This window comes from Bombus huntii, chromosome 3 (assembly GCF_024542735.1).
Source record: "Bombus huntii isolate Logan2020A chromosome 3, iyBomHunt1.1, whole genome shotgun sequence".
Taxonomy (NCBI): Eukaryota; Metazoa; Arthropoda; class Insecta; order Hymenoptera; family Apidae; genus Bombus; species Bombus huntii.
Window position 1 is genome coordinate 18,735,691 of NC_066240.1, and position 26,206 is coordinate 18,761,896.

Sequence of the window (26,206 nt, forward strand, 5' to 3'; positions counted from 1 at the left end):
ATTATGAAGGCGTCTACACTTTTTATTACACAATTTGTTTCATAAATGCAAACGTATAAATACAGCTTTCTTTCTACGAGTAGGCCGGTTTATCGCGATAAGTTTCCGGAATGGATTGTTCAATTTTGTTAGAAACGGAACGTAAGAATTTACGCCGCACCTTCTCCGTGTAACAGAATAACAAACATCTTTTTAATTAATTAAAAGAACGCAAGAAATATTTACAAGCGCGTTTCCGTATTTCCCAGGAATGTAGACGAAAATTGGCGAGGGAAACATTTGAGGAAAAAAGAAAAAAAAGAAAGGAAACACAGTGGAAATATTAACGTGTCTCGTTAAGCCTCCGCAGTGGGGCGGCGAAGTTTCGCGGCCATTTATAATAAACGCAGGTTTAAAACGCTCTGCCGACACTAAAACACGAAGGTCGTGGCGTTGTGAAAAATCTTGTATATTTCATGAAGTGCAGCCGGGGCACTCGTGGCGGGTTCCGGAAGTGGCACTTGAACTTGTTGAGCACGGCGGAGAACCTCGTCACGGCCGGGGAAATAATTTGCACAGTCAATATTACAAATTGCCGCGAATTAAATTCAACCCGGCGTGACGCGCCACGGCGACGAGCATCGTTAATAAAGACGATGAACGTCCTAAATCGCGGTTGCAAATTCTCGTGAAACTATCGTTCGTTCTTTCCCGTCACTGGCTAGTCACAGATTTTATTTGCAACGTCAATAAGAAAACACCCGGGCTGCAATTAGAATTCAAGCCTCGCCTTCGTTCCTCGGTTTCCCTTTTGTTTCGTTTCTTCTTGTTAGAAAAAAAAAAAAAAAAAAAAATCGAGACTTGAATTTAACGTAGAAATAATGATCTTGAATGGGGGCTGTTTTCTCACCGTATTTCTTTTCTTCTTCTTTTCCCTTTACCTAGACGCAAGTACGAACGTGTTAAACTTTATACTACTAATTATTATTTTATACTTTGTTATATATTATATGGTAAGGAGTGTTTGTAACCTCGATAAGATTCTGGTCTTTCTGAAAAAAATTGTGAACGACTGTGTTTCATTTGTCTCGATTATTTTTTCCAGCGTCGATGTTTATGGTTTAACAAGAAGATTACAAGAGACGAACATGTAAAACCACTTTTTCTATATTTTATATATAAACTACATCGTTGGTAAATGTAATAAAATTTTATGCGACATAATAGTATTCATCATTTCGCTGGTAAATGTAATAAAATTTTATGCGACATAATAGTATTCATCATCTCGTTAAGTATCATTGTACGCTACATAAAAATAAGCTGTGACGTTTGTAAATGGAATAAATTATACGATTCTATGTAACGTACTAATATATCATTAAATCGATGAATAAACATATACGTGTTCCTTGTATACCGAAACAATTAGAGATTGGTCGAAATGCGACAAATTACGATACCGAAACATTCCATCATCGGCTAATTACCAATTAATTATGTCAGAATACAAATCGTCCTTCACATCTGTTTACCATACTTTATTGCAATATTCGCGGGGCATTCGTAATTTTCAGTTAATTCTTCGCTCTAATTTAACATTGCTATAAGTAGGTAAACTGACATAACAAGGTAACTATCAATTGACGACACGAATTATTAACTTTTGCCTGTTTAATATGAAACCATTGCTAAACGGAAGATTAACTGGCAAATTTACCGTTAAACCGTGCTACATCTGCTTGCTGCGTTAATTCTTGTATAGTACGTTGAATCAACAAATAGTTTTCCTCGGATTTTCAATAAAAATATAAAAATATACGAAATCAAACGAATGCGAAGCGGACTTGTGCTTTGAAAGATATTTAATTCAAAGAAATGGAATTTTTATCTCTAATGTCTTTTTAGTCTGAAAGTTACTTTCTTAAGTATTTTCCTATCAAAGTGTTTGGTATTATCATCGATTGTTTGATATTTGACAACTTTGTAGAAGAAAAAGTATTTACTGCTGCACGGAGAATAAACATTAAGGAAATAATAAAATGTCGAAACTGCCACGATTTTTCTGGATAAAGAATCAACGAGAGTAGCAAGGCACGTGAAGTGCGTGATACGTCTGCAATATTTTATTGAAACACATTACAACGTACCGACTCGACGTACGGTACTTTATCACGATACAGCTTGTAGCATTGCTATTTTCATAACTGCGTTTCAATATTTACTATTGTTCGATCTTCCAATAAATACGATAAAGTATATTCTAAACAATATAATACGCAAATTTTGACAGATCGTCGAAGATAGTACAAGTTCCATAATACGCGAAAGGAAGTTCCAATTCCATCGTTCGATTTCTATTTTGATTTCAGTGAAAATTGCATACACGTTATACGTACGTGAACAATTTTCCATATAACTGGTCTCTCTTTGTCCAAACGAAATCTTCCGATCAAAATTCTCCAATCATCGTCCCATTAAAGAATTCCCATTCCATTTCAACTTATCAGCATGGCTAGCATCGTGTTCTCCTAGCTCGTCAGGTTAATTCTCCGGGGGACGAACGAGAAAAGCGCTGTTTGTTGCTCGCGAGACTCTCGACTCTCGACGTCGAAGGTTTCTCAGTCACAGCCAAAAGTATGAGAGAGAGAGAGAGAGAGAGAGAGAGAGAGAAAGAGGAGAGGAACGTGGGACGAGATCACTAAAAAAGGCGTATGCGAAATGAGCTGCCAAGCACCCTCTGGAGATACCTTCTGTCTATTATACATGACCGCGTACACCGCTTCCGTTAACTACGTCTCGCGGAGAGAGCTTTGCAAACTCCTCACGCTCGTTGTCCCCGTCGACGTCGTCGTCGTCAACGACGACGTGGTTCGCCCAGTAGAGAGAGCGACCATGAGAGGACCAAGAGGCTGGCTACGAAGGGTGAGTTCTACCGGCGAGAGAAACCATGACTCCGTAGGAGAAACCAGCAAGAAGAGATAGAGAGGGGACACATCCTAGTCCTCGAGAGCTTGTGGTTAGGGTTATTAATGGGCAGGGCGTGACATCCCGCGAAATAACCTCCCTAACCCCGTCTCCATGCCAGAACCAAGCACTCCATAGCCAGTCGGTTGTCTGCTCATAGGCGTTAACTGGGCCAAGAACTGCTCATTTTCGAGAACGAGACCTTTCCTATCTTCCTCACGCCCTAACGTCGTCTTCAACTTCTTTCTTTCTCTCTCTCTCTCTCTCTCTTTCTCTCTCTCTCTCTCTCTCTCTCTCTCTCTCTCTGCTTCTTTCTTCTCTTAGCCTTTTATTTGCCCCTTTTTGCTTTCGCTTCAACCGCTTACACCCGACTCTCGTTCTCCCCACTCGGCTTTCATTACGTTTTTGCTTCCATTTTTACGGCGACTTGCGAACCTTCCACCCACTTCCACTCGACTCTTCTCGAGCGTGTACCTCCATTCGGGCATCGTGGTGTGCAGCCGACAATTATCTTTACGAATCCGGCGTTCGGGAAACGGGTACCCGTGTTTCAGCAGTAGGACCAACGCCACGAAATGCAACGTGATAGACGTTTCTCGAGCTTTTCATGTTGTTCAGCTTCTTTTGTTGCGCTTCTTTTCAATGCTCCGCACGCTTCGCGGATCCGCTATTCGAACCTTTCTTTTTAAGCGAGGTTTCGTAGCGGGAATATCGTCATCGAGAATTAAAATCGCAGAAAGCGTCGTCGTAAATTATTGTAAAATAGGATTTTATTTGTTCTCGTTAAGAATTGTATTGTTATCGCTTGTGCGTTTAGAATAAAAATTGCTAGAGATGCAACATTCGACGCAATGTTATTCGAAATTTAATTGCGAAGTTGAGAATGCTGGATAAAAGTTTGGTGCTTGAAATTTCCTTATACGCGTGTTAATTGATACGAACGTAACGCGTGAATTAAAAATAGTCGCGCGATTAACAACGAGCAACTGTACCAAGTACGATAATAAGTTGCTTTATATCGAAGTTATTTCGAAATTTCGTTCGCAAAACGTTAGAACGATTCGTATCGAATTTATATAATCTCTAAAACTATTTATTTATATTATTTATTTGTGACGTATATTATATATTATAGTTTATATTTTAATGTAAAACGAACGAAAAAAAGAACTTATTGGAACGAAGTTTTGAAACGTGTTAATTTGGATACTTTGATAAAAGGAGTTCGACATATCTGTAATTGCAGTAATAAAACTGGAAACTCATCAAAACTGGTATCGAAATCATTAACAAGTTGAATATAGGTCCGTAAACCGTTGGAAAACAGTATAGTTGAATAGAGTTAGCAAGCGTTTCCATTTAAATCCGTAAATCGTCAACGAATGGCATTTACCCTCCTGGAATCACACGGGGAGAAACCGCGGGACGATTAAAACGATAATAATAATAATCGCAAAACGATTCATTACGAGCTCGAATGACGGTCGAATTCATTCGTTAAACGTGGCCCGCGGGGCACCCCTATTCTCCCCTCTGCCCTCGAATTAGCCCGTTTCAACCCTTCAAATGTTCCACCGGCAAATTAGTTTTCGAAACGACTCGAGGGCATTGACAACTACCGTGGAAAGTCACGAAATATCTGAAGGATACTTACAAAGTATGATTCCGGATGCGTCGAGATAACGAGGGATATTCATGTACAAAAATCTCGTTTGAAGTCAATTGTTGGGGCCGTAAACGATTTAGGTTTACGTTAGAAATTACGTTAGTAGACGAACGGACGAGCTGACTAATCTTTAGCTCTATCTTACACTTTGTGTTTCTCAAGATTCACGAACCGAAACAAACGACGTCTTTTTCACGAGAAGTATATTTAAGTATATTTGAACAGACGTATATTTGAAGAAGTATATTTGAACAGACGCGTCTTTCCAACGCACTATCCAACCGCTTTGTTCGTATTTCTACGAAATTCTGTCAAGATACACATCTAATCTAAAACGAAACAATTGCACGAAAAGTATTATTGAAGTAATCGAAGCGTCGAAAATGTCGGTAGAATGCGTCCGAAGAACGGACACGAAACCTACGCTATTCCACGTCAAACAGATTACGTACGATGTTCTATGTATAAATAATATACGCAGATAAAAATTTATATAACACTAACAATGAATTTTTCACTAGGTGAAATTTATATAAAATAGGGTGATTCGAGTCATATTCTCGTTTTCGATATTTTTTCTTGCCGGACTTAAAGCACACGATTTTTCTCATTTCTTCGCTGCTGTATCAAAGATCGCTGCTGTTTCGTAATACGCAACGAGTTTGATTATTCCGTGGAAAGTTGGAGATTAAATTTCGAGACGTTGAAGGTTAAACGACTTAACTAAAAGCCACGCCCGTTTCGCGACACCCTGTATATACCGGTCACGATAGTTTCACGGAAGGTTTCCAGCAATCGAGACAATAGAATAAGATAAGAATCGAGGTTGAGAGAAGGGGCGAAATAGAAAGGAAGGTAAGGACAAGGGAGATTCGTCGAAACCCTCGGGCAGATAACGTCGACTAATGTGTTTCATCTGCAGCGTGGTTCACGTTTAATTAATAACCGCCACGTACCCCAAGGGTAATGTATATTAATTGTAAAGAAAAGAAAGAGAAGAAGGAAACAGTGGCGGGATGGCGCTGCATCGAAATTAAAACCATTCCTGACCGTTCTTTCCACCTTAGGATGATGCTCGCGGGCGCACCTGTACACGATACTCGACAAACAACGTATAATTATGCGCTGTAAATTATCACCGTTGTCTAGCGCGTAAAGATAATACTCGAGCGACGTGTATTATCGCGTAATTAATTTCGTTTCGCGGTTCATAGACGTGCTATTTACGGCCGGAAGCTTTTGTCGAGAAAACGATATTTCAATCGGTAAATTTGTTACAGATTTTATCGCGGATTAGTTCGGAGGTGATGCAGTTTCCTGCATGAAGATTTGCAGGTACTTCAACGTCGAATAATTAAAAGATTTACTGAGATTTTTGTGTACGAAGATTTGGAGATACTCGCATGCTAAATAGTTGGAGGATTTAGCGAGATCGGAGCAATCTAAATGGAGATGCAGAGATGAATATTAAATATATTTGTGTATTCTAAATTAAAAGTGGGAGTTTAGAGGGCTTTACAAATTCAGTTACGAAACAACAGTCTAAAGCTTCGATATCTAATTCTCGGTTAGTTCGAGAAGCTCAGATACGAGAACATGGCAAAAACGATTTGCCAGAATGTAGCAAATTTTGAATTACAAGAGAGTATTACTAGCAATATATCTTATTTCCTATAATAACAAAAATAAACTTTATCGAATAATTTTGCTAACTATGACGAAACGACTCTTCCAACTTAATTCTTCCTTTTTTCTTCCTTTTTTTTTTTCTTTTTGGCTGATCTACGACGTAAAACAACGGTCCTAATACATATATACCTGCATAAGCGGTGTATCTTCGTTTTGTCGTGTTCTCGCTCGATCACCAAAAGCGTTGGACGCGTTAGATCGAGAAGACGCGCGAGAGCGATGTGTATGCAAGACGCGGATAGCGCAGAGTTATTGCCTGAGGTGTTGTATGCAGGTAACTACAAGGACGGCCAGAATAATGCTGGAAGTAATGCGAATTTGCTTGACAAGTAGTCGAGCAGTCGCGAGTCGCATTCGAAATCAGTGTAGACTCGAAGCCCTGAAACAGTCTTTCGAGAATTCCGCACGTAGACTGACTGGTCTACGAGCGTTCCGTCAAACGTCCACGCGTTCTACGTGTGTCCATCTACGATGACCAAGTCGCGTTTCTCGTGAAAACGACAGTTGGAGAACATGCGAATTACGATCGACCCTTCTGGCCGTGGCAAACGTAATCGTCCGAGCATTTTCGCGCCGGAAATCGAGGCACGGAATTTCCACGTCGTACCACTCTCTCGCGTTTTCGGCAAGATTCGTCGTTTTGTCGAAAGCAAGGTGCACGCGAGTAGACTGCGAATTCGCCGCCGTTGGCTGCTAGCGAATACGTTAGTACGAAATTGGAACAATATAATTCTTTAAACTGCGATGGAATATCATTAAAGATAAGTTATGCTTTAGTTCCTTCGTAAAACAGGACCAGGTTACAATCCCAAGAAACGAGATTAATCACAGAATTCCGCGATTATCGAAAAACAGAGCGACGAGAAAGCGATACGGGTAATAGAAAAATTATCGCGGACTATTCTATTCTGTAAGAAATATTCTGTCGCTAAATTATACCTCGATATTTATTCCTCACCCGAAACAATAAAATAAGCGACAGTAGCTTTCAAGCGATTTGAAACGTATTAGGTCGTCCGAAAAGTTTCTTTCGTTTTGTAAGGAAGTAATGGATGCACAACATTTTCCGCTTTATATTATTTTAGCGCATTACGTATGATCCATTTTGTTCTATCAAAATAAAGATCACAATGTTCGACAGATTAGGTTTCATGTCTGTATAAAGATACGCCGTTGCGAAAGACGTGTCTGTAAAAGAAAGACACTTTTCCGACAACCTAATATTATTAACCAGCATCATATGAATAAGAATGGAAAATATCTGGGTGATTTTATAATTGAGATACAAAATTCGTCTGTCAATCATCCGTATCTCACATCTTTATACCTCCCTCTCTCCGCTTTATCCAATTTCGACTCGACGCTCTTAAATCACGGTGTTCCCCGTGACGCGGAAAAACTGTGGCGGAACAAATAGTCTCGTTTTCCAGGTCTTCGTTATTCGCCTCGTCTCTTTGAAAAAACGGAAGCTTCGCCGCGAATATGATCAGGTCGGCTCGCTGACTCGACTCATGGTAATCCATGGTAAATAATGCACGATACTTCCGCGGCTGGTGTTCTGATACTTCCGGGCTGTCCGAGCCGCGAAAAGCCCCGCGAGAAGCAGTTTCCACCCTTCTTCGTTGGAAACTTCAAAAGCCACTTCTATCTTCCGATCTAAAGCCCGCGTTTAGCGGCGTATGTATCGTGTGAGACGGTGAGCCTCATCGATTCGACTTACACTCGATTTTCCTCCGGATACAAAAGTTACCGGGGGCTTACGTTGTTCCAAAAGCGGAGGAGGAAGAGAGGTTGAGAAATCTGGGGCAACGTCGTTCGATGCTGGCAGGAAGTCACTCGGATACACAGAGCCGCTCAGCTTTTTAGCTCCGAGAAATGCAACGCGCTCCGAAATGAAATGGAGTGGATGCGAGCATTCCGTGTTTTATTTTTATTTAACTACGAGATGCAGATTATTCGAATCGGTAATTTTGATAATGGATTAGAAAATTTCTCAACCCGAAAATGTTGAATATTATAGGAAATACGGAACGAAATTTTGCATCTTCTTCACGTCAAATATATTTCTGTGATACATTCAGTCTCGTACATAAGACCCGTACGTTACATAAATTCAAATATTCGCTGACGGGTATGTCGTAACGGTTTAATTGTCTAATTAGCACTGATGACGCGACTGTTGCCTTTTAAATCTCAAGAACCGACGTAAATTTGCGTATGCCGTTTATAAGTGGAATATTGTATACCTACTTAACGAGGAACATGAAGCTTAGTGTCTGTTCGTCTACTACAATCTACTGACGCACGTGGTGCGTCGATCCAGTCGGGTAACATCGTAGTACTACTGTTGCAATTTTGATCTCAGAAATCGTATATATTATCTACGCGTTTCGTTTCACGTAACGCGTGTTCCGACGAAACGATCTGGAAAGACAAAGCGTGGCGAATAACTCACGAGCAAGGAAAAGAGACGCGAGGAAACAAAGTGGTCGAAAAGGAGCAACTTACGTGCTGCGTCGCACAAATAACAGAGCGCATCGATCACCGGTTCGAGTACCCGAGGTTGTAGAAACGCTTCGCTAGAGATACAAGATAAAGGCACTCTTTCTCCACTGCATCGATATCATCCGTCGTAAACGGAGAGACAAGCAACTTACGGAAAAATGGATCGAAGTCGAGAGACAAGGGCTCCGCGTATACGCGATGATACAAAGCTTTGCGGATCGTGCGTGAAGCGAAGGATTCAAAGGTCGATCTGGTAAAAAGGGAAATCTAGAGAATCTCGAGTAAAATCGCGACGAAACTGGAAGAGCAAGAGGGCGAAAAGGAAGGGAGCGAAGAAAAAGCGCGGCACAGTCGAAAGGAGAAGACTCGGCGAGGGAAATGAGTCGGCCTGAATATCTCCGAAGAACTTTTCCATGAATACGCCATGCATGAGCACCGGTGACAGAGGAGGAAGGGGCCAGCCGCATACGAAACACCGTGGCTTCCTCGAGGATCGGAAACCGGAAGAGGAACGAGAAAGGACGGTTGACGAGGGCGAAGCGAACGAACGGCAGAATAAATTTGAAACTTAGCGATACAAAGAGCTCGGGGCCTCGCACTTCACGAATCACAAGTTCTCGGATCTGTCGTCAGAATCGTCCTGTGCTATTTTTCCCCTCAAGCGGTGGTCAGAAAGTATCTGCTTGTTATCGTCGTTCCGTTCTTTTGTGGTGAGATAATATCGTACGATGATACCGATATATGTTAACGACAGAATTTTTTTTCTTTTTTTTTTATTATTTAATTTATACTTTACAATTTGTCCAGCTGGACAGTTGGTAAATTTTTCTAGCTTAATTGGTAAGTAACATGTGGATGGCTACCCCCAGTGAGATACCATTTTCGAACGACAGAAATTAACGGTAAATTGTAAGAAAAGTGAAAAGAATAATAGAGAGCTTCTCCTAACGTAAATCCTGAAGATGAAGTACCATTGCTAATTCCGAATGTACAAGGATATATGCTCTAAAAAAGACTCGTTGATTCGTGCAGGCTTAAGTAGAGAGGATGTTTAGACGTGTTCAAATCACGTACTTCTATTTCGTGTGTCTGAGAACAACCATTTGAAGGTGGCTCAACTACATTTTCTTGAGTTATCACTATGTCCTCTTGGGACTCTGATCAAAGTATATCTACATCTTGCTTTTCAGTTACATGTTGTTCAGGCCAAGGAACTGTCAAATTCGCCAACTGCATTGTATTCGACATTGTAGTCATAACGTACAATATGTGTGTCATAACATAATATACACATTCTACTCGCGTTGATGTAATTACAAAAGAAGAAGCAAAGAATCATGATAATTTTAACACACGACGATCATAGATATAGAAACAATATCGAAGTTGCTGGTCCATCGAATCAAGAAAATTCTCATAATGCAACGAGTTGACGTATTGCTTGCAGTTTAAGAAATATCTTTATACGCATGTATACCCTGCTGCAACTTTTATCAGCTAATTACAAAGTGAGTTCAATTTATATCGTTGAGGTTGACTGATAGAAGAACGGATGGATGAATTTGTAATAGAAAAATATATTGAAATAAATAAAAGTATAAATATAATGTATAACTTTATGCTGATCCAAATCCTTACTTTCTTAGTGTCATAATACAATGGAAAAATAGGGTGTGCGTTCATATATTTATAGCAAAAGAACATTAGCAAAAATGTTAACCTTACAGCTTTAGCTAAAGGCCACAAAGAACATAAACAGAAATCTATTTATTAGTTCTTTTGTTCCTAGACCTTGTAACCCAAAACGTAATTTATATTCAAGGGCACAATAATACGGACCTCTCCTTATTTAGAATATTTTTGTTTCACTAAATTCTATTCTCTTCGTAACAGCGGTCTCCAGGTCACGAATATACATAAACAAAGATGTAGAGTTTTTCTGCAGGTAATTACTTCAGCATAAATGGTGGTAAAAAGGTTAATACTTTATTCACAGTTCATAAACGCGAATGTTTACGAAATCCAGAAAGAAATACCTAATTTTTCCCACTGTTTCTACCACTTTTTTCATTGTTACTTTCCTTGTAAATTAAAAATTTCCACGAAATCCTCGACGATCGTATCTCGAATCAGCATAGAGATATTCTCGCGAGGATACACATGGCGATCTTCGTCCTATTCCTCGATCGTGAAACTCCGTTTCGCAAAACAATTACTCGCCGAAGCAGCTTCGCAAGAAGAAGCAGGGACTTCTTGAAAAGTCCAAGTCGGCGGTATAAACGATGAACAAGGAGTGGAACGGAAATTGCGCGACAGAGCTCGATCGGAAGTTGTTCGGTTGCATCGGCGAGTGGCTTTCCGGTCCGGCGTGCTTAACAGCAGACGGTAGACTATTTTCTTGCAGCGGCAGTTCCCCGTTGGATGACATGGTCGGTTATGTAAATGTCTCGAGGGAAATGAAAATCGAGATGAAACGGGTATCCGCGAACAGCAATCGAGCGAGCCGTCATTGGCAGACTCTTCATGAGCCCCCGTGTCGTGTTTCTCAACTTCTTCGATTACTCATCCGTATTCCACGGGCTTGGATTTCATAAACGGCACGAAAACGACGTGGGGTAAGAGAGAATGGAACGAAAAGGAAAAGGAAAGAAGAATAATAGACAGCGACGTCGTTGAGAAGCCATAGAGAATGAATTATCGACCGTGCACAAGCTTGGAAAATTCTATCGGTAGCGCGCGAGAGGTGGCTATAATCTTTCGTTCCCCTTCGAGCCTCCCAAACACCGTTATCAGTGAGAAACAGAGGCCCCGGCGTTCGCTCTAACCGAGACACACACCCGATAGATCACCTGCTCGATAAACTGCTAAACAAACGTGCTGTATATTATAGTTGTGCTTCTAACCTTCCATTTACTATCTTCGATGGATGCGTCGCTTCCACGGGATGTCGCAGTAATCATAGTGCAATTGACAAGGACACGATTCCTAGGTGAAAAAATAAATCGAGAATACAGGATATAATTTCTTTCGTACGATACTTCGTTGTCGACGTATGTGCTTTCCCGTATCATTTTCTTCGATATTGCTGAAATGTTTGAAATATCGTTTCATAGCTTCTTCGCAATTATGCGTAATATTTACGATAAATGATTGGCTTCGGACGTGTGTTGGTTGAATCGAAGATCGTTCCGGACAAAAGTGTCGTACGAAATCGATGAAAATATCGGAAGAATTATAGAATTTGCTCACGATCGCAAAATAAAAACTTTAGGTTGAAACATCGTTTTAAAATTTTTATGATCCACGAGCCATTAACTCAAAACTCTTAAGTAAGAGCTTTGATTAGTAACGCCATAAATACGCCGTCAGTTACGAAATTACAAAGTTTCTTAAAACCAAAGTCCCCGTTGCAGGTGGAGACACGCCTACCCTCCACGTACAGTTTCCAGGATACTGAAGTTTAATATGAGTAAGAGGAAAAAGAAGATGGGATAGGAAAAAGGACAGATGGTCCCTCTAGAAAATTGGACGCAGTCTAGAGGAAACGCTGAACAAGAGGAAAATGTAACGCAATATACAATGTAATGAATGGTACACCCAGTGTGTCGTTAAAATAATGTACACCCTTAACCCGTATCTCTTTTATAAATACAGTAACGCAACCTAGGTATCTCGATTAGCAACTTTCTCACATTTTTCTTATATATGTATGTCGGAGATGAAAGGACATCGGGGCCTTTCTTTTGCAATTTTTGGGAAGATTCCCAATACTTTAGTCCAGAGTATTTATTATAGCTGCACTTAAATAATAAAACTTAGAGGTAGTTGTTATGATTCAATCCGATTATGTTTGCCCGAGATTCGTGACAGTGGACTTGGGCTCGAGGTGACACGACTGGTCGCCGAACGTAGCCACGGTCACGGGATGAACGTTTTTACCTAACAGAGAAGTGCCAATATCGTGGGACACACGTTGTATTAACAATCAAACCCCGGGCAGGAGCAATGTCAGCTCTACGCGGGTCTGCCCAGCAACGGCGGCTGGAATTTTGTTGGTATCCCCGGCCAATATGCAACGAACGAACGCGATCGTAAGGAGAGGAAAATTTCCATCAGTCTTTTATTCTTGCGATCACCTTGCAGAGTTTTCGCATCGTCTTTACGCGCAGTATTATACCGAGCATCACAGCAAACGTTACTTTGTGCTTCGAAATATATTCTACGTTTAACAAAGAGTTACCCCGTTGACCGTGGATTCGTTATTGAACCTAAGAACATTGTCTTTAATATCTCGAATGTCCATTCATCACGGTTATTTGTCAAACTTTGTAAAAATCAATATTTATACCAGTAAAAATAATCTCTATTGTACAACAACGATGGCTAGTCCGAACGAGGATTCGTTACACGCCCCTAAACCTAACGTTAACCCGACATATATACGAAAACAATTTTCCACATTGCTGTAAATATGGTGTGAATATGTTGATTATCAACTTCGTCACATTTTTACAATTAATATGTGTAAACAATTTTCAGTGATTTCTTGTCTTTCTGCGATTAAAATTCAAAGGCAGCATTATTCGTTCGAAAAACGGAATTCAGAACTTTAAACAGAACGTTGTCAACGATTTCAAAATGTCTGTTCTGCGAACTATGAGAATTTAATTATATAAAAAGGCTGTTTCAATGTACGGTCGAAAAGCACAAAGAATTCGTAAGCAACAATAGCGAAACGAAACATTGTTATCGAACAGTGGCTTGTCTCGCGTTAGATTAAGCTCTCCAGTCTTTTCCAAGGCTGACCGTTGTAATCTCCGCAAATCGAGTTGCGGTAAACAAGTATCTGCCTGAAAACCTTCAATTACTACGTTCCAACCAATTAAACCATTTTCCAATTGAAACATTTACAGCGATTGTAGAAGTATGATACTACATGCTTATTAAATGGCTTGTATGCTTTGGAAAGTCGAATAATTTGTTAATTAATATCTAAAGTTTTATCATTCGAGTCCTTGTTGCGTTGATTTGATCTGTTCCTTTGTGCGAAAAGAACCACATTTATGAATTAATAAATAAAATGAAATAATAAATGAAATAATAAAATTTTTCTACTTCAGACAAATGGAACGCTTTTAATTATAACAGAATCCTCTGACAACTTGTGCAAGATAAAAATCATCTATCTGCTGGATATCTGCTATTTAAAATCGATATCAAGATTCTAATTCCAAATATTTAATTTCAATTTAATTTCAAAATCTGTGTCATTTTCGTTTAAAATTTACACACCACGATCCGTGCTCCTCAGCTTTTCTAAATTATCCACAAAGAACGAACAAGTAAAAGAATTATGTGTAATTCTGTTTTGTATAAATTCACACGGCTGTAAACGAATTTACAAATCCACGTGGAAATACCGCATAATTTCTGGTTCGCGTGTTTTTGTTCTGTTTACTTATGCGACATAATATTAAACGCGGAATATGCGTGGTCGTTGCGCATAATTTTCGGCTATGCCGCGTAATTCACTTTGACGTGTATTCAAAGTTGTCCGCAAAAGACACACAGAACCGTTCGACGCGTCTAATGCACAAGGCCAGTTTATTTCAAACAACCGCCAGTTCATTTCCAACACTCCGTCCTAATATTCGTTTTTGAAATTTCGCGAACGAAGGCAAATAGTTTGACGTTGAAACGTCGACAATAACAGCTCCACAAACCTTTTTTTTTTTTTTTTTTTTTAGATACAAAATTTAATTCCTCCTATTGCAAAAATTATTATAATTATTCGAATTTAAAAGTTCTCATTATTCTCTTGTATCGTATAACTGGAATTTTTGACACTTTCATCGCCGATGTTAAACTATGTGCAAGACAATTTGCTTTTGTAAATGTTCTTCAAAAGTAGAAATCTTAAAAAATGTAAAAACATAGATATACGAATAAAATAGTTATATTGAATTTGAAAAGATTATTTCAAAGTAAAAATTAAATTATTTAATCCATTGTAATGATGAAATTAGAAGCTTAATTATAAAATAGAACAGTATATTGACGTTTATTAGCGATCGTAATCGTGCAATCGTCGTTAAAACGAATGTATCCTTCCCATATTTATATTTTACGATTAAACTTCGAAATTTTAATCACTTTATAATGACTTCGTGTCATGCACTGGTTGATTGTGTCGTTAATCACTTTGCTTCACTACTGTCATTCGGAATAGCGACATTTCACTAATACATCATGGTTAAATCTTCATTTCTGTCGACATTATGATTGATTGTGAAAAACTGCCTTAATGCTTCTGAATTCTGTACCTGTGTAATCGTATAAAATGAAGTATATCAATGTTATTTAATGGTAATAAGCTTGTACAATGTACAATTAGAAAGCGATCGAAATATCGTTAGTCGTTCTTATCTTTTACTTAATTCAGCAATTAAATAATTCGAAGATCGACAATTTTTTGAACGATCGAGTGATTTTATAAATTTTTGACACCTATAGCTATCGATTTAATTATTAGATATTCTTCTATAAAAATAATGAAATTTACGGTACATGACCAAAACAGTGAAGGAATTATAAAATAATGAAATTGCATTCCGCGAGAAATAACTAAGTATCTAAGTATTCACAGGTATATTTTACAAATTTTAAATTATCTTTCTGCGCAGGAAATATTCGAATTTCAATAATATTAACATATTCGGGTGTTCGAAGGATATCTACAAATTTACCCAACAGTTTACAAACTTTCACTTTCAACGAACCAAATTATCATAATGGCTGCCATTCTTATACACATCTGCTACTGAAATATTGACTATACAAACACGTATTTACATTTTCGACAGTTCATGCATGACGCACACACGCTTGCGAGAATGCTTAAACATCTATAGAAACATTTCACGAATATACAGGGTGGTTGGTAACTGGTGGTACAAGAGGAAAAGGGGTGATTCTACGCGAAAAAAGAAGTCGAAAATATAGAATAACAATTTTTTTTTCAATTTTTCTATCGAGACAACGATCTACAGTGAGATCCGTTATAACGTACCGCACGCGTACCGAGCGAAAATTCAAAGCCGATTTTCTCGGAAACAAAGGCTCAAACGAAAAATTTTTATTCTATACTTTCGACTTCTTTTTTCGCGTAGAATCACCTCCTTTCCGCTTGTACCACCAGTTACCAACCACCCTGTATATTGTAATTTCATAAATAAGTGTAAATTATTTTATCACATTTTTTAATAAGACAATGTATACATTTCATAATGTTCGGAAAACAGAAAGTAGAGAAAATTAATGAAATTATTATGCATAACGTCGGGGTGAATCAAGAGCTTCGACGCTAAAGTATGAAAAGCTGGAGTTAACCAATTTGAGAAAGGATCAAGAGAATTTGTATTAAGACTAAAAAAAAGAAGATGATAGAAAGTGGTACGCAACAGCGAATACAATGGTTCGAAAGTAATCGAATGTTGGCCAGAAACAAACGTACCGTTTAACACGTGGACGGAGACCGTGGTAGCTGCCGCGACATCCGCCAAAGCGCAACTGTAATTCCCGCTGTCTTTTTTATTCGCGTTGGCAATGTAGAGCCTGGATATCGCGCCGCTGGCGCCCATGTCAGTCTTCACGCTGAAACAGAAAGCAGAAACGATCTCACATAGCAACGAAAACCACAAAGTCGATGTGGTTTCATCGTTTAACGAAAAGCAGACGCGAATGGCTTCTTGCAGCTTGGTTGCTCTTTGCTGGCTTTTCAGGCAAACACGGAAAATGACCAGAGGTAAAGGAGTTTGCTTTGAGCGGAGAATAAGAAGGTAAGGACGAGCGAAGAGGAAACGGAAAGGTCGAGGAAGAAACGGAAAGACGGCGGGGCTCGAGGGCGGATAAAACCTGTGAAGAATGGCGGCTGGATGGATTGTTATTCTACTCCTGGGTCGTTGACCCGTTCCAGAGAATCGTCGTGGAATACATTCAATCTCCGCTCGTGGCTTTGAAGCCTGAGAACTTTGACTAGATTTCGTCGTTGATATCCTGTGCTTATGATGGAAAAAGAGATGATAATGGGAAGAAGGTTAGTTGTTCATTGGTCGCGATATTCGTATTTTAATGGACAAATATTCCTGGCAGATCGTACATCATTTTATTTATAGTAATTGGAAAAAGTACATGCGCGCTGTTGTATTTATTATGGTATTTGCAGAGTAATTAATCAGAACCAAGTGAAAAACTTCATTGAAACACGATTCATGCGGAAAATCAACCTCGCAACGATAATACGTAGCTGTAATAATATTTACTAAGAGAATAAAATCATTTCCAGGTTTTTTGTTCGTAATTTTATAATCAAAGCCCTGGGAAAAACTGTACTACAAAATACGTGTTACAAAATGAATGTATTGTTATATATTATTCCAAAGCTGATGGGTACATACGATACGTCAATAAAGTTGATCGATATAGTTATAACACAAGGAAATTCAACAGCCCCAAACCCACTGGAAGAAACCCAACGGAACGATACCAACCAGAAATGTTTCCGCAATTTCGTTACACAATGAAGCCAATATAATCATGGTCAGAGTTATCGAGAGTTTTCGAAGAGCTGAATTTACCACGTTCTGTCTTTCCTTAAAATCTCCAAGTAGTCCTCTTGTTCGTTGGAAAAATCGTTGGTTTTTCTTTGGCGCGCAGAGAAAAGAGAGAAGGGCAAGAAGAGAGTGTAAATCAAGTTGCACCCTTGGTGAAGCGTCTGCTCGTGACAGATCGACCGTTCTTCCAGAGTTCCGTTACCCTCGCCGAAGATGTGGAATGGAACAGTCGCGGACCATATTACGCGCCCTTAAAATACCGTAGCCTATCCAACAGGAAACACTTTCGTTCGATTTACGGGACGCACCGACTGGTAATGACGTAAACGAATTTACGAGTATATTTGAAACAGCGACGAGAAAACACTCGAGGAATGTTCTGTTATCGCGCGTTCTCTTAAGCGGCGACAATGTTCAATCACAGTATGGAAAAACGATCTATCCGCAGGGCGAATCAATTTTATTCTTAGCGATAAATAATGAAGATTTTTACAAAAAATTTCTTCCAAATTCTTTTCCTCGATTAGCATTCGAACGCTCTTATAGAGAGTGGCATAGAAAAATTGTCGACTATGTAGAATTTCCATATTATCATAAATTCGAGAAATGATTATTATCGTTGAGATTATCAGATGTATGAACAGAGAAACGCGTGGATAAATTGTAAGGTAGAAAATATATTTTCATACAGAAGTGTAAGTACAAGTAGGAATACAACTCGAGCTGGTCCAGATCCGCACGCTAGCAGTGTTACCCTATAACTGAAAACCCCGAAGCCAACGCCTATCTACTGTTTATGGTCTGCCTTTGTCCCAGTCTTTCGTCTATACGCTGTCGATGGCTTCGGTGCTTGAAAAAACTAAAAAGACCAGATGTAGAGTTTTCTTAGAAGTGGTGACCACTTCAACAATTATTATTATTATTATTATTATTATTATTTAGCGGCACATGCGTCATAGGACGTTGTTTTGCGTCATGCCGTTGTTTTGCCACAGGGGATTAACACAGTTACGACGCACAAAATGTAATAAACAAATTCTGGACAAAGCAATGTCGCTGCTACGTGCAAGAGTCAACCGGAGACAAGTTCAAACCTTCCGGGAACCCCCTCTCCCTCGAAGAGTATAAATAGACGACCATGTTCTCCAGACATCAGTCGTCGAGATCACCAGTCGAGGGAATAAGTATAACAAGTCTAGCGAATCAGCATAACAATTAGTTTCAGTATCGAGTATCCTTGTAACGAATAGCATCGAGCGAGCAACGCTTATGATTAACTCTGTATTTTACATTTGAAAAATATCTGTAAATATATTTGACGAAATCAACTGGTCTCGTTATTAATTTGACATTAGAACTACCGATAGTTAACAGGAAGCTATTCCTACCAAAATCAGTAAAAATGACCGGACTTTACAAAATACGTAATAATAGAATATTTTTATATTTATCGATTTATTACTTTCTTACAAAAGGAATTCCATGTTATGTAGTATATTTTTGGTATTATTAATCCATCTGGGTCCATGGTCGATCTAAACGAGGGTTGACACATTTATAAAATTGTAGAACCAGTGATTTTCACTGGAGTGGTATTTCTGGCGTTAACATGTAGCGATCTAGCGATCGATCCGGAATTTTCCCGATATCTGATAAAAATTTGAAAAACGCGTGGCAAGTTGTAGAAAACGAGGAAACTGGTTAATCGGGGTTCGATAAACGGATCGCAGCACCCTTTTACGCTTTGACAAGTACCAGTCATTTTGACTGCTATTGGTACAAATAGCCTTGATACAAAATTATTTTCAGTTTGAATACATAAAAAACGAAATAAAATTCATTATATCATTCTTTTAGTTATCGTTGCGAAAGTCGTAACATCATTGTGGAAGAAAATATAACAAGAATTAGGAATCTTAAAATAAAATTATAAGGCCAGTCAATTTGACTGATGTGGTAGTTCTAGTGTTAACCAACACGTCTCATCGTTCATCGCAATTATTATTATATTACAATACTTATAAATTATATCATCGTTACGTCATACAAGTATCTAATTACCGTTATGCCGTATCATTATGTTATTATTCTTACGTTATAGTTAGCGAATGTAAATATTTCTATGAAGGCCTAGATACATAGAGTCAGCGTTTGATACGTGGCGTTGACCTACGTAGATGTGGAAGATCTAGATATTGCCTCCCTCGGGCAATTAATTCTAGATCCAGAGATTCAATATCTAAATGGTCTAGATCTTGCATTAAGCAGGTAACAAGATAATCTAAACGAGATCTAGAAACGTTACATGTCCAGCATCGAAATTTTCAACAAAAAAAAAAATGCTTGAAAACTAAATTTTTCATACGGCAGAGAGCAACAATCGATGGGTCGAAAACAAATCATGTTATTTGGAGCTGCCAATTCTACGTATGCAAACCTAGTGTCTTTATCGCGTACAATTTCACTTTATTTTATCAATTTATTTGAAAAACAAACATTCAATTACGGCTGTCTATGAAATTGATGAAATGGATTTTTGCCGAAAAACTTTTTCACAACTCGGCGAGGACAGTAACCATATTTTCGAAATAAAATCAATCGAATGCCGGGAAAATATTTTTTCTGTTACGCGGGCGAATTTATAAATGTCGAATGAAAAGTTACAGAGAGCTCAATTAGCGTATTGTTCGATGCGTTTTGTCTCAATAGAGTCGTTTCATCGTAGTCGATTTATAGAACAAGAAACGAAATTAACGATGTACGCGTCGATACAGTAGAATGCAAAACTATTACGTCTATGCGTAGATTCATAAATTCTTTTATTTCTGAATTTCTGTGCGTGTAACATAGTTTTTAATTTACTTGCTCCCTGTAACTAAAATATTTTATACACGCTATTTTACACAGATTATGTATCTACATAGATTACATGCCTCAAGAAAGTTCGAAATATCGTTATCGAAATATTTAATAACACGAACTTTGTGAAAATTTCATGAATTATCTATATAACATATTTTACTTCGGACATACATATATACACGTATTTCCTATATTTCGAAATGAGAGTAAAATTATTTTCATAGTGAAAGTTGCAAACGGGATATTTTCTTTCCACCGTGAAAATTCTAAATGAAAGATATTCCCTTTCGCAGACTATTCTTTTCACAGGTTTAGGAAGCTTTAGTTAGCCGAGCAATCCAAATTTAATATTGCACGTCGTTTTTCTTCGTGCCTGTTCCTTGACAGAGGTTATAACCGTGATACGCAATATACCAACGTTTGAGAAACACTTGGGCACTTAGATTTAGGGTTATATACCTCTGAAGATGGCTAGGGCAAGTGTTGTTACTCTCTTTCGATTATTTGCTCGAGAACTTCTCCGAGAGCTACCTTAAGTACGCCGAAATATTGCTTCCTCCGGCTAACTCGTATTTTCGAAAACGTCCGCGACGATGAATCAGCGTTTATTTTGCATTCGGTTATCTCGAATGACCAATATCATTTATCATTGCTATATCGTTCCATTGCATAAAAGAAATACTTGCTTCTTAGCTGCTTGGATTCGTTTAGTTATCTCTTAGCTGATGTGCAACAAAATTACAAGATTATACGTAAAACGATCAAAGTTGAGCTGAAAAGCTTACTTAAAATTAACAAAGACATGACAAGGCTCTTGTAGATGCCAATTTCACTGCAGGTCCACCAGTCCGTTTAATTTCATTTCCACTTACGATTATGTAATCGCAACTTACCAGAAATAAGGATGTATCCAGATACTGCAGATTTTGTTATTAATGACGCAATCACTTAATTGCCAGCCCAATATTTTAATCAAACACGCGACGCGACTGGAATCAGATCGGGATTTTCTCCCCCATTGCACGGCTGTAATGATCGAACAGGAAGATCGCAAAGGCTGGATTTCAGGAAGACGGAAGGGAAAGCAACGAGCAAGAGTAACGATAACGGGGTGGCAACAAGTGCTCTTAACGCCCTAACGGTTTCCCTCGCGGTGGTTCTTGAGGGACGTTGCCGATACGCCTCAAAGGTCTCGTGATACTCCTTAGGCGAGCAGGTTTCAACCGAGGAAACGGTTATGGGGCTAAAAGGAAGTTGCAGGATGGCGTCCGAATGAATTTTTAAACCGGCCCGATGCGCTGGAATGCGCGGTAACAGTCTCGTTTCCCGAGTTTCGCTCTCCACCCTTTCTTGCACCCGAACCACCATTCTTTCCCTTTTGCGGTAACTGTCATCCTCCCTTTTCTCCGATCTCTTTAACCTGCCTTCTTTAAATTCCGTTCCCCTGTGTCCGATGTCGCGAAAAAATTCGCTGTAATTCCTGCTTGGTCGCTCACCCTTCTCCCATTTTTCATCCCTTCCGCTTTCTCACACTTTATTAAACGATCGGATGATGTAATTAGTTGGAATACGATGTTATATGTATTAGTGTAGTATCGGGTGAAAACCCTGAGTAATTAACACCTTACCGACCGCCAGCTCAGCTCTGTTTCGGTTTAGACTCTCCAATACCATTCTTTCGTTCATCGCGAACGGTAAGTTTTTCAAATTGGTATTCAACTATGGGAGCTTACAAAGCAGCGCAACTGACGCAACCGAGCAAGGTACCTTAGTACTAAATAACAAATTACTGCTCAAATAATGAGAAAGATTGTCGGCGACAAGAAGCCGATTAATAGGCTTAACTAGGTCGGCAAAGTGTTAAGAAGGTCTATATGACCATAGGATATGTGCGTGCCAGGTATACAGTGTAGTATTGGAAAAAATCCTGGGTAATTGAGGTCTACTTGACCATGGGACATGTGCGGGCCAGGTATGCCGAAGCCAAAGTATAAAAGGTAGCCGTGAGTGAGTTCGAGAGCTCTTTAGCGTTGCCAGCGTGGTCAGAGAGTGTTGACCGCGTTGGGGGTGGTGTTGTCAGCGTTGTCAAGTAGTGTGGTCTAGTCACGTTGTGACGAGAGGAGTTAGTGACGAATGACGACTGCGTGCACATAGACTGACGAAGCATCATACTTGACTTTGTGTTGGCATGAACGATATTGAAATAAATCACACCGTTACCAAACAAACTAGCACGCTATTCTTATTTCCTATATTAGTATCATATATATCGTAAAATATCTTTCGTACAATAGACGAAATACACTGAGAGAATGTTTCTTATAAGAATGGTTCGTGTATACAGTGGCTGACATAATCCCATGGAAAATATTCCAACAATTACCATTTTTATGAATATGTTACGTGCATCGTGCGAAATCTTTCGAAATTTCTTCGCATTGCAACGACATCGACGACGAGATTGCGATAGCTTGAAGTGAAACTCGTTTACGACAGCCTCTACATTTGTAAAGATACGTCTGTCTCGCTAATTTGTCACAGTCATAAAAACGATCAGAAACACATTATCGAGCCACGATACGAAAGTCCGGAATATTTCAAGTAACTACAAAGAGAGGAACATCTATCAACTCGGAAACGTTTTGAAAGGGGAAAAAGAAAGGGTCGAAATGAAGTGGTCAAAACGGTTTCTAATTCAGGTCGGGCGTTGTCGTTGGCCTTTGCTCGCGCGTCACAAGAGAACACGTGTGACGATAATTGTCCATCGGACTTCGTGTAACAAAGCTCGTGACATCGATCCATGCGATCCGACTCGACCTGGAATTCTCTCGATTGGCACCCTGGGACAGATATTCACGCCATTTACCATTCCACGATTGTTCTCCCCACTACGAGCGTAACGCGTACACGCTCGTGTTTTGCGCATTTTCGACCAGCCCATTTTTTCCTCGCGATGCCTTTTAATCCTATAAACGGCACAATGAAGCTGTCAACTTTCCACAAACTGCAAAACAAACATAAACGAAAGGGGAAAATCAAAACCACGAGAAACCCGTGTTCGACGTTTGCGTATTAGATGTTCGAAGCTTCGTGTAAATTGGTATCGATAAAAAGTTTAGGTATACGCGTTAACTTTCTGATGAAAAATGAGTAACAAGATTACGTGGTCTGATTATATCGTCCGAATTCGGTGATTTGATAAATTAGGAGTCCTGATATAAGATCCTTGTACACTGCTGGTTATTTTAGACTTTCTATCGCTTTAATATATAGTAACAATAAGGCTTTAATAAGTTCAGGTCGACCGTACACTTATAAACTTATAACACAGCGATTAATTCATAAACGAGAAGTAACAAGATTGAACGAATGCTTTGAGTAATTGTACTTTAAAAAACCAGATAAATCTTTTGCATTTAATAACTCTTCTGCTATAAAGAACATTTACAAACTTTAAAACCGTGGTAACACAGGTAGAAACTTTTTTACAAATAAATCAACTTTTCTACGTCTATAAATGTCTCGGTAAATCTACCCTTAAACATTCGTCATTGTTAGACGAGCGTTACGGTATCATGGCGAATAAAAAGCGATGAAAAACGTAACTAAATAGCTTTTCTTCTGTCCCTCTCATTACGCAAGCACGAAAAATAATCACCAGCTTTCACGTTGCTTGTCAAGAATCTTTTCTCCTTGCTTTTTCCCCTTTTTTCGCCTTTCCATCACTTGGTAAAAATAATTGGCAAATTCAGTGAGCAAGAATAGCCCAGTCGCAAGGTGAAAACTCGAAGCAATAGGACAATGCATTTTTAATAACATTCCCGTGTCAATCTTTCTCATCCCGTTTCCTGTCTTTAGTCCCGAATCCCAATCCACCAGATCCACGAAATGGAGAACCGAAGGCACCATCCTTCTGTGTATTCACCCTCGCTTCCACTTCCGCGTCATCGCTTCATATTCGCAAGAATTTAATTTCGTGCGTTTTTCCTTCACCGGTGTGAATCATGTCAGGGAAAATCAACGAATCGCCCGATTCAATTTTCTACGATCCCTTGTCCGTTCCTGGACACCCGACTACGCTTTATGGGAAAGTCGGTCGATCGAATTGGAACTGTGGCAAGACGTTTGATAGAATAGAATAGGCAAAATATTTGTCCGGCGAAAAATCGTAGGGTAAGTTAGGGTTACGTTCTTAACTTAAGCTAAGGAATTTCCCTTGTATTTCAATGTTTTCGAAATTCGATTACGAGCAATTTTTTTTTTCATAATCTTCGCGATCGATGGTATTTGTATCATGGATAAGGTACAATGAACGTTTACGAATATTAATTAATTTCAAAGTCACGGTAAAACACTTGGATAAATTTCTTCTTCGAATTTACGGTATAGAGACTGCAAGATAGCTTTGTTCGAATTGAGCTAACAAGTAAATTCTTGGATCGTAATTGTACACTGATTTGAGCGGACGAAGTAATCAGAGATGCCAAACGCATAACATACATTCCTTAGTCTGCAAGCTATGTGCTTGAATGGTAGTGATTAGAATTTTCTTTAGGAGAAGTCAGAAAATCAAAATTAATCTGTTTACGAGACTCGAGAAATTTTTCACACGATTCTTTTGTTACTTATTATAGCGAGAAAGCATAATCCATTGAATAAGAATTGATACAATATAAATAAAAATGCCTAGTATTTGACTAATGTAGATTATCATAAATATTATTAAGGAAACTTTCCGATAATATCTGTCTGGCAATCGATAATAATTTCGTAAATAAATAACAACGAAGAAAAAAGAAAGAAAAGAAATCGAGAAAGAGTAGCTAACACGAAATTAAACGATGGATTTATTGGGTTGGCAACTAAGTGATTGCGGATTTTACCATTAGGTGGTATTGACAAAATCCGCAATCACTTAGTTGCCAACCCATAGAACGAAAGGGCAGAGAAACGCGAGGAAATCGATAACTTAGCCTTTTTTTTATAGCAGGGCGTGATATTCTCCGTCATATTTTTCCTTTTCACGTGCTTATTTCCGGGTTAATCGCGAATTACGAGGAAGTTCCAAACGATCCTGGCGGAAGCGACTTTTCCACAATCATAAAGCTGCGCGGAAGTTCGGGTTCGGCTCAGTTATGAAAGTTTCAGCAAAGAATTCGGTGATTAAGTAAATTGTCGAGAACCGATCGTGCGGATTTCTATAGAGCTCCGATAGTATCGAATTCCTTTTAGCGAGTAAAACTATTCTTGTTTAGTTCGCCAAGAGGGGACCTGGATTGGCACGATTTTTTAACGAAATTAAATTGAATAACGCTATTAAATTGGAAATGTCACGTGTGTTGTATGTATTTGGATTAAAATTAAAATTCTCCTCTATATAACGCGTTTTTTATTTTGTTAACATTTAAAATAAAATGTCACGCGCATTACGCATGTATTTGAAACGAAGTAAAATTTATGTGTATTATAAAATTCTACAGTCACGTGCAATGTATAATAATTAAATTTTGTCGCAAATACGAGAAAATGAAAGTTAATACGTTGTAACTTTGTTTTTAAGTAATTTTCATAGTAGAAATCAATTAACTTGTCAACATTGCTAAGAGATATGTTCAACGGCATAATTAAAATTCGTTACAGTTTAATTTTGGAAATGTTAAATCTTCGTTTATCAGAGTCACTGCTCTTCATCCCCTTAGGAAATATCCGATGCGAATAAATTGACATTTTCATTTCAGTTTATTCGCTTCTAATATTTTAAATCGATTAGATCCTCTCATACTATAGACTATCTGCTTCGACGTCTCGACGAAAATCTCTCAAGTTTAATCGAAAGTTTAATTCAAAGAGTAGGCTACTATCGGGCTTTGAAAGCAGTTCCTTCTTTTCCTTGGTCACGTATCTAAAATATCATCCCTACAATTTC

The 26,206-nt window shown here is 38.7% G+C and overlaps 1 protein-coding gene across 1 annotated transcript in view; it reads right to left on the minus strand.

Moving 5' to 3' along the window:
• Nucleotides 1–26,206, minus strand: part of LOC126864130 (peroxidasin-like) — a 352,730-nt gene that overhangs the window by 15,725 nt on the left and 310,799 nt on the right. The window contains exon 8 of the mRNA XM_050615123.1: nt 16,320–16,459. Coding sequence (XP_050471080.1) covers nt 16,320–16,459 — 140 coding nt within the window. The remainder of the gene's footprint in view (nt 1–16,319; nt 16,460–26,206) is intronic.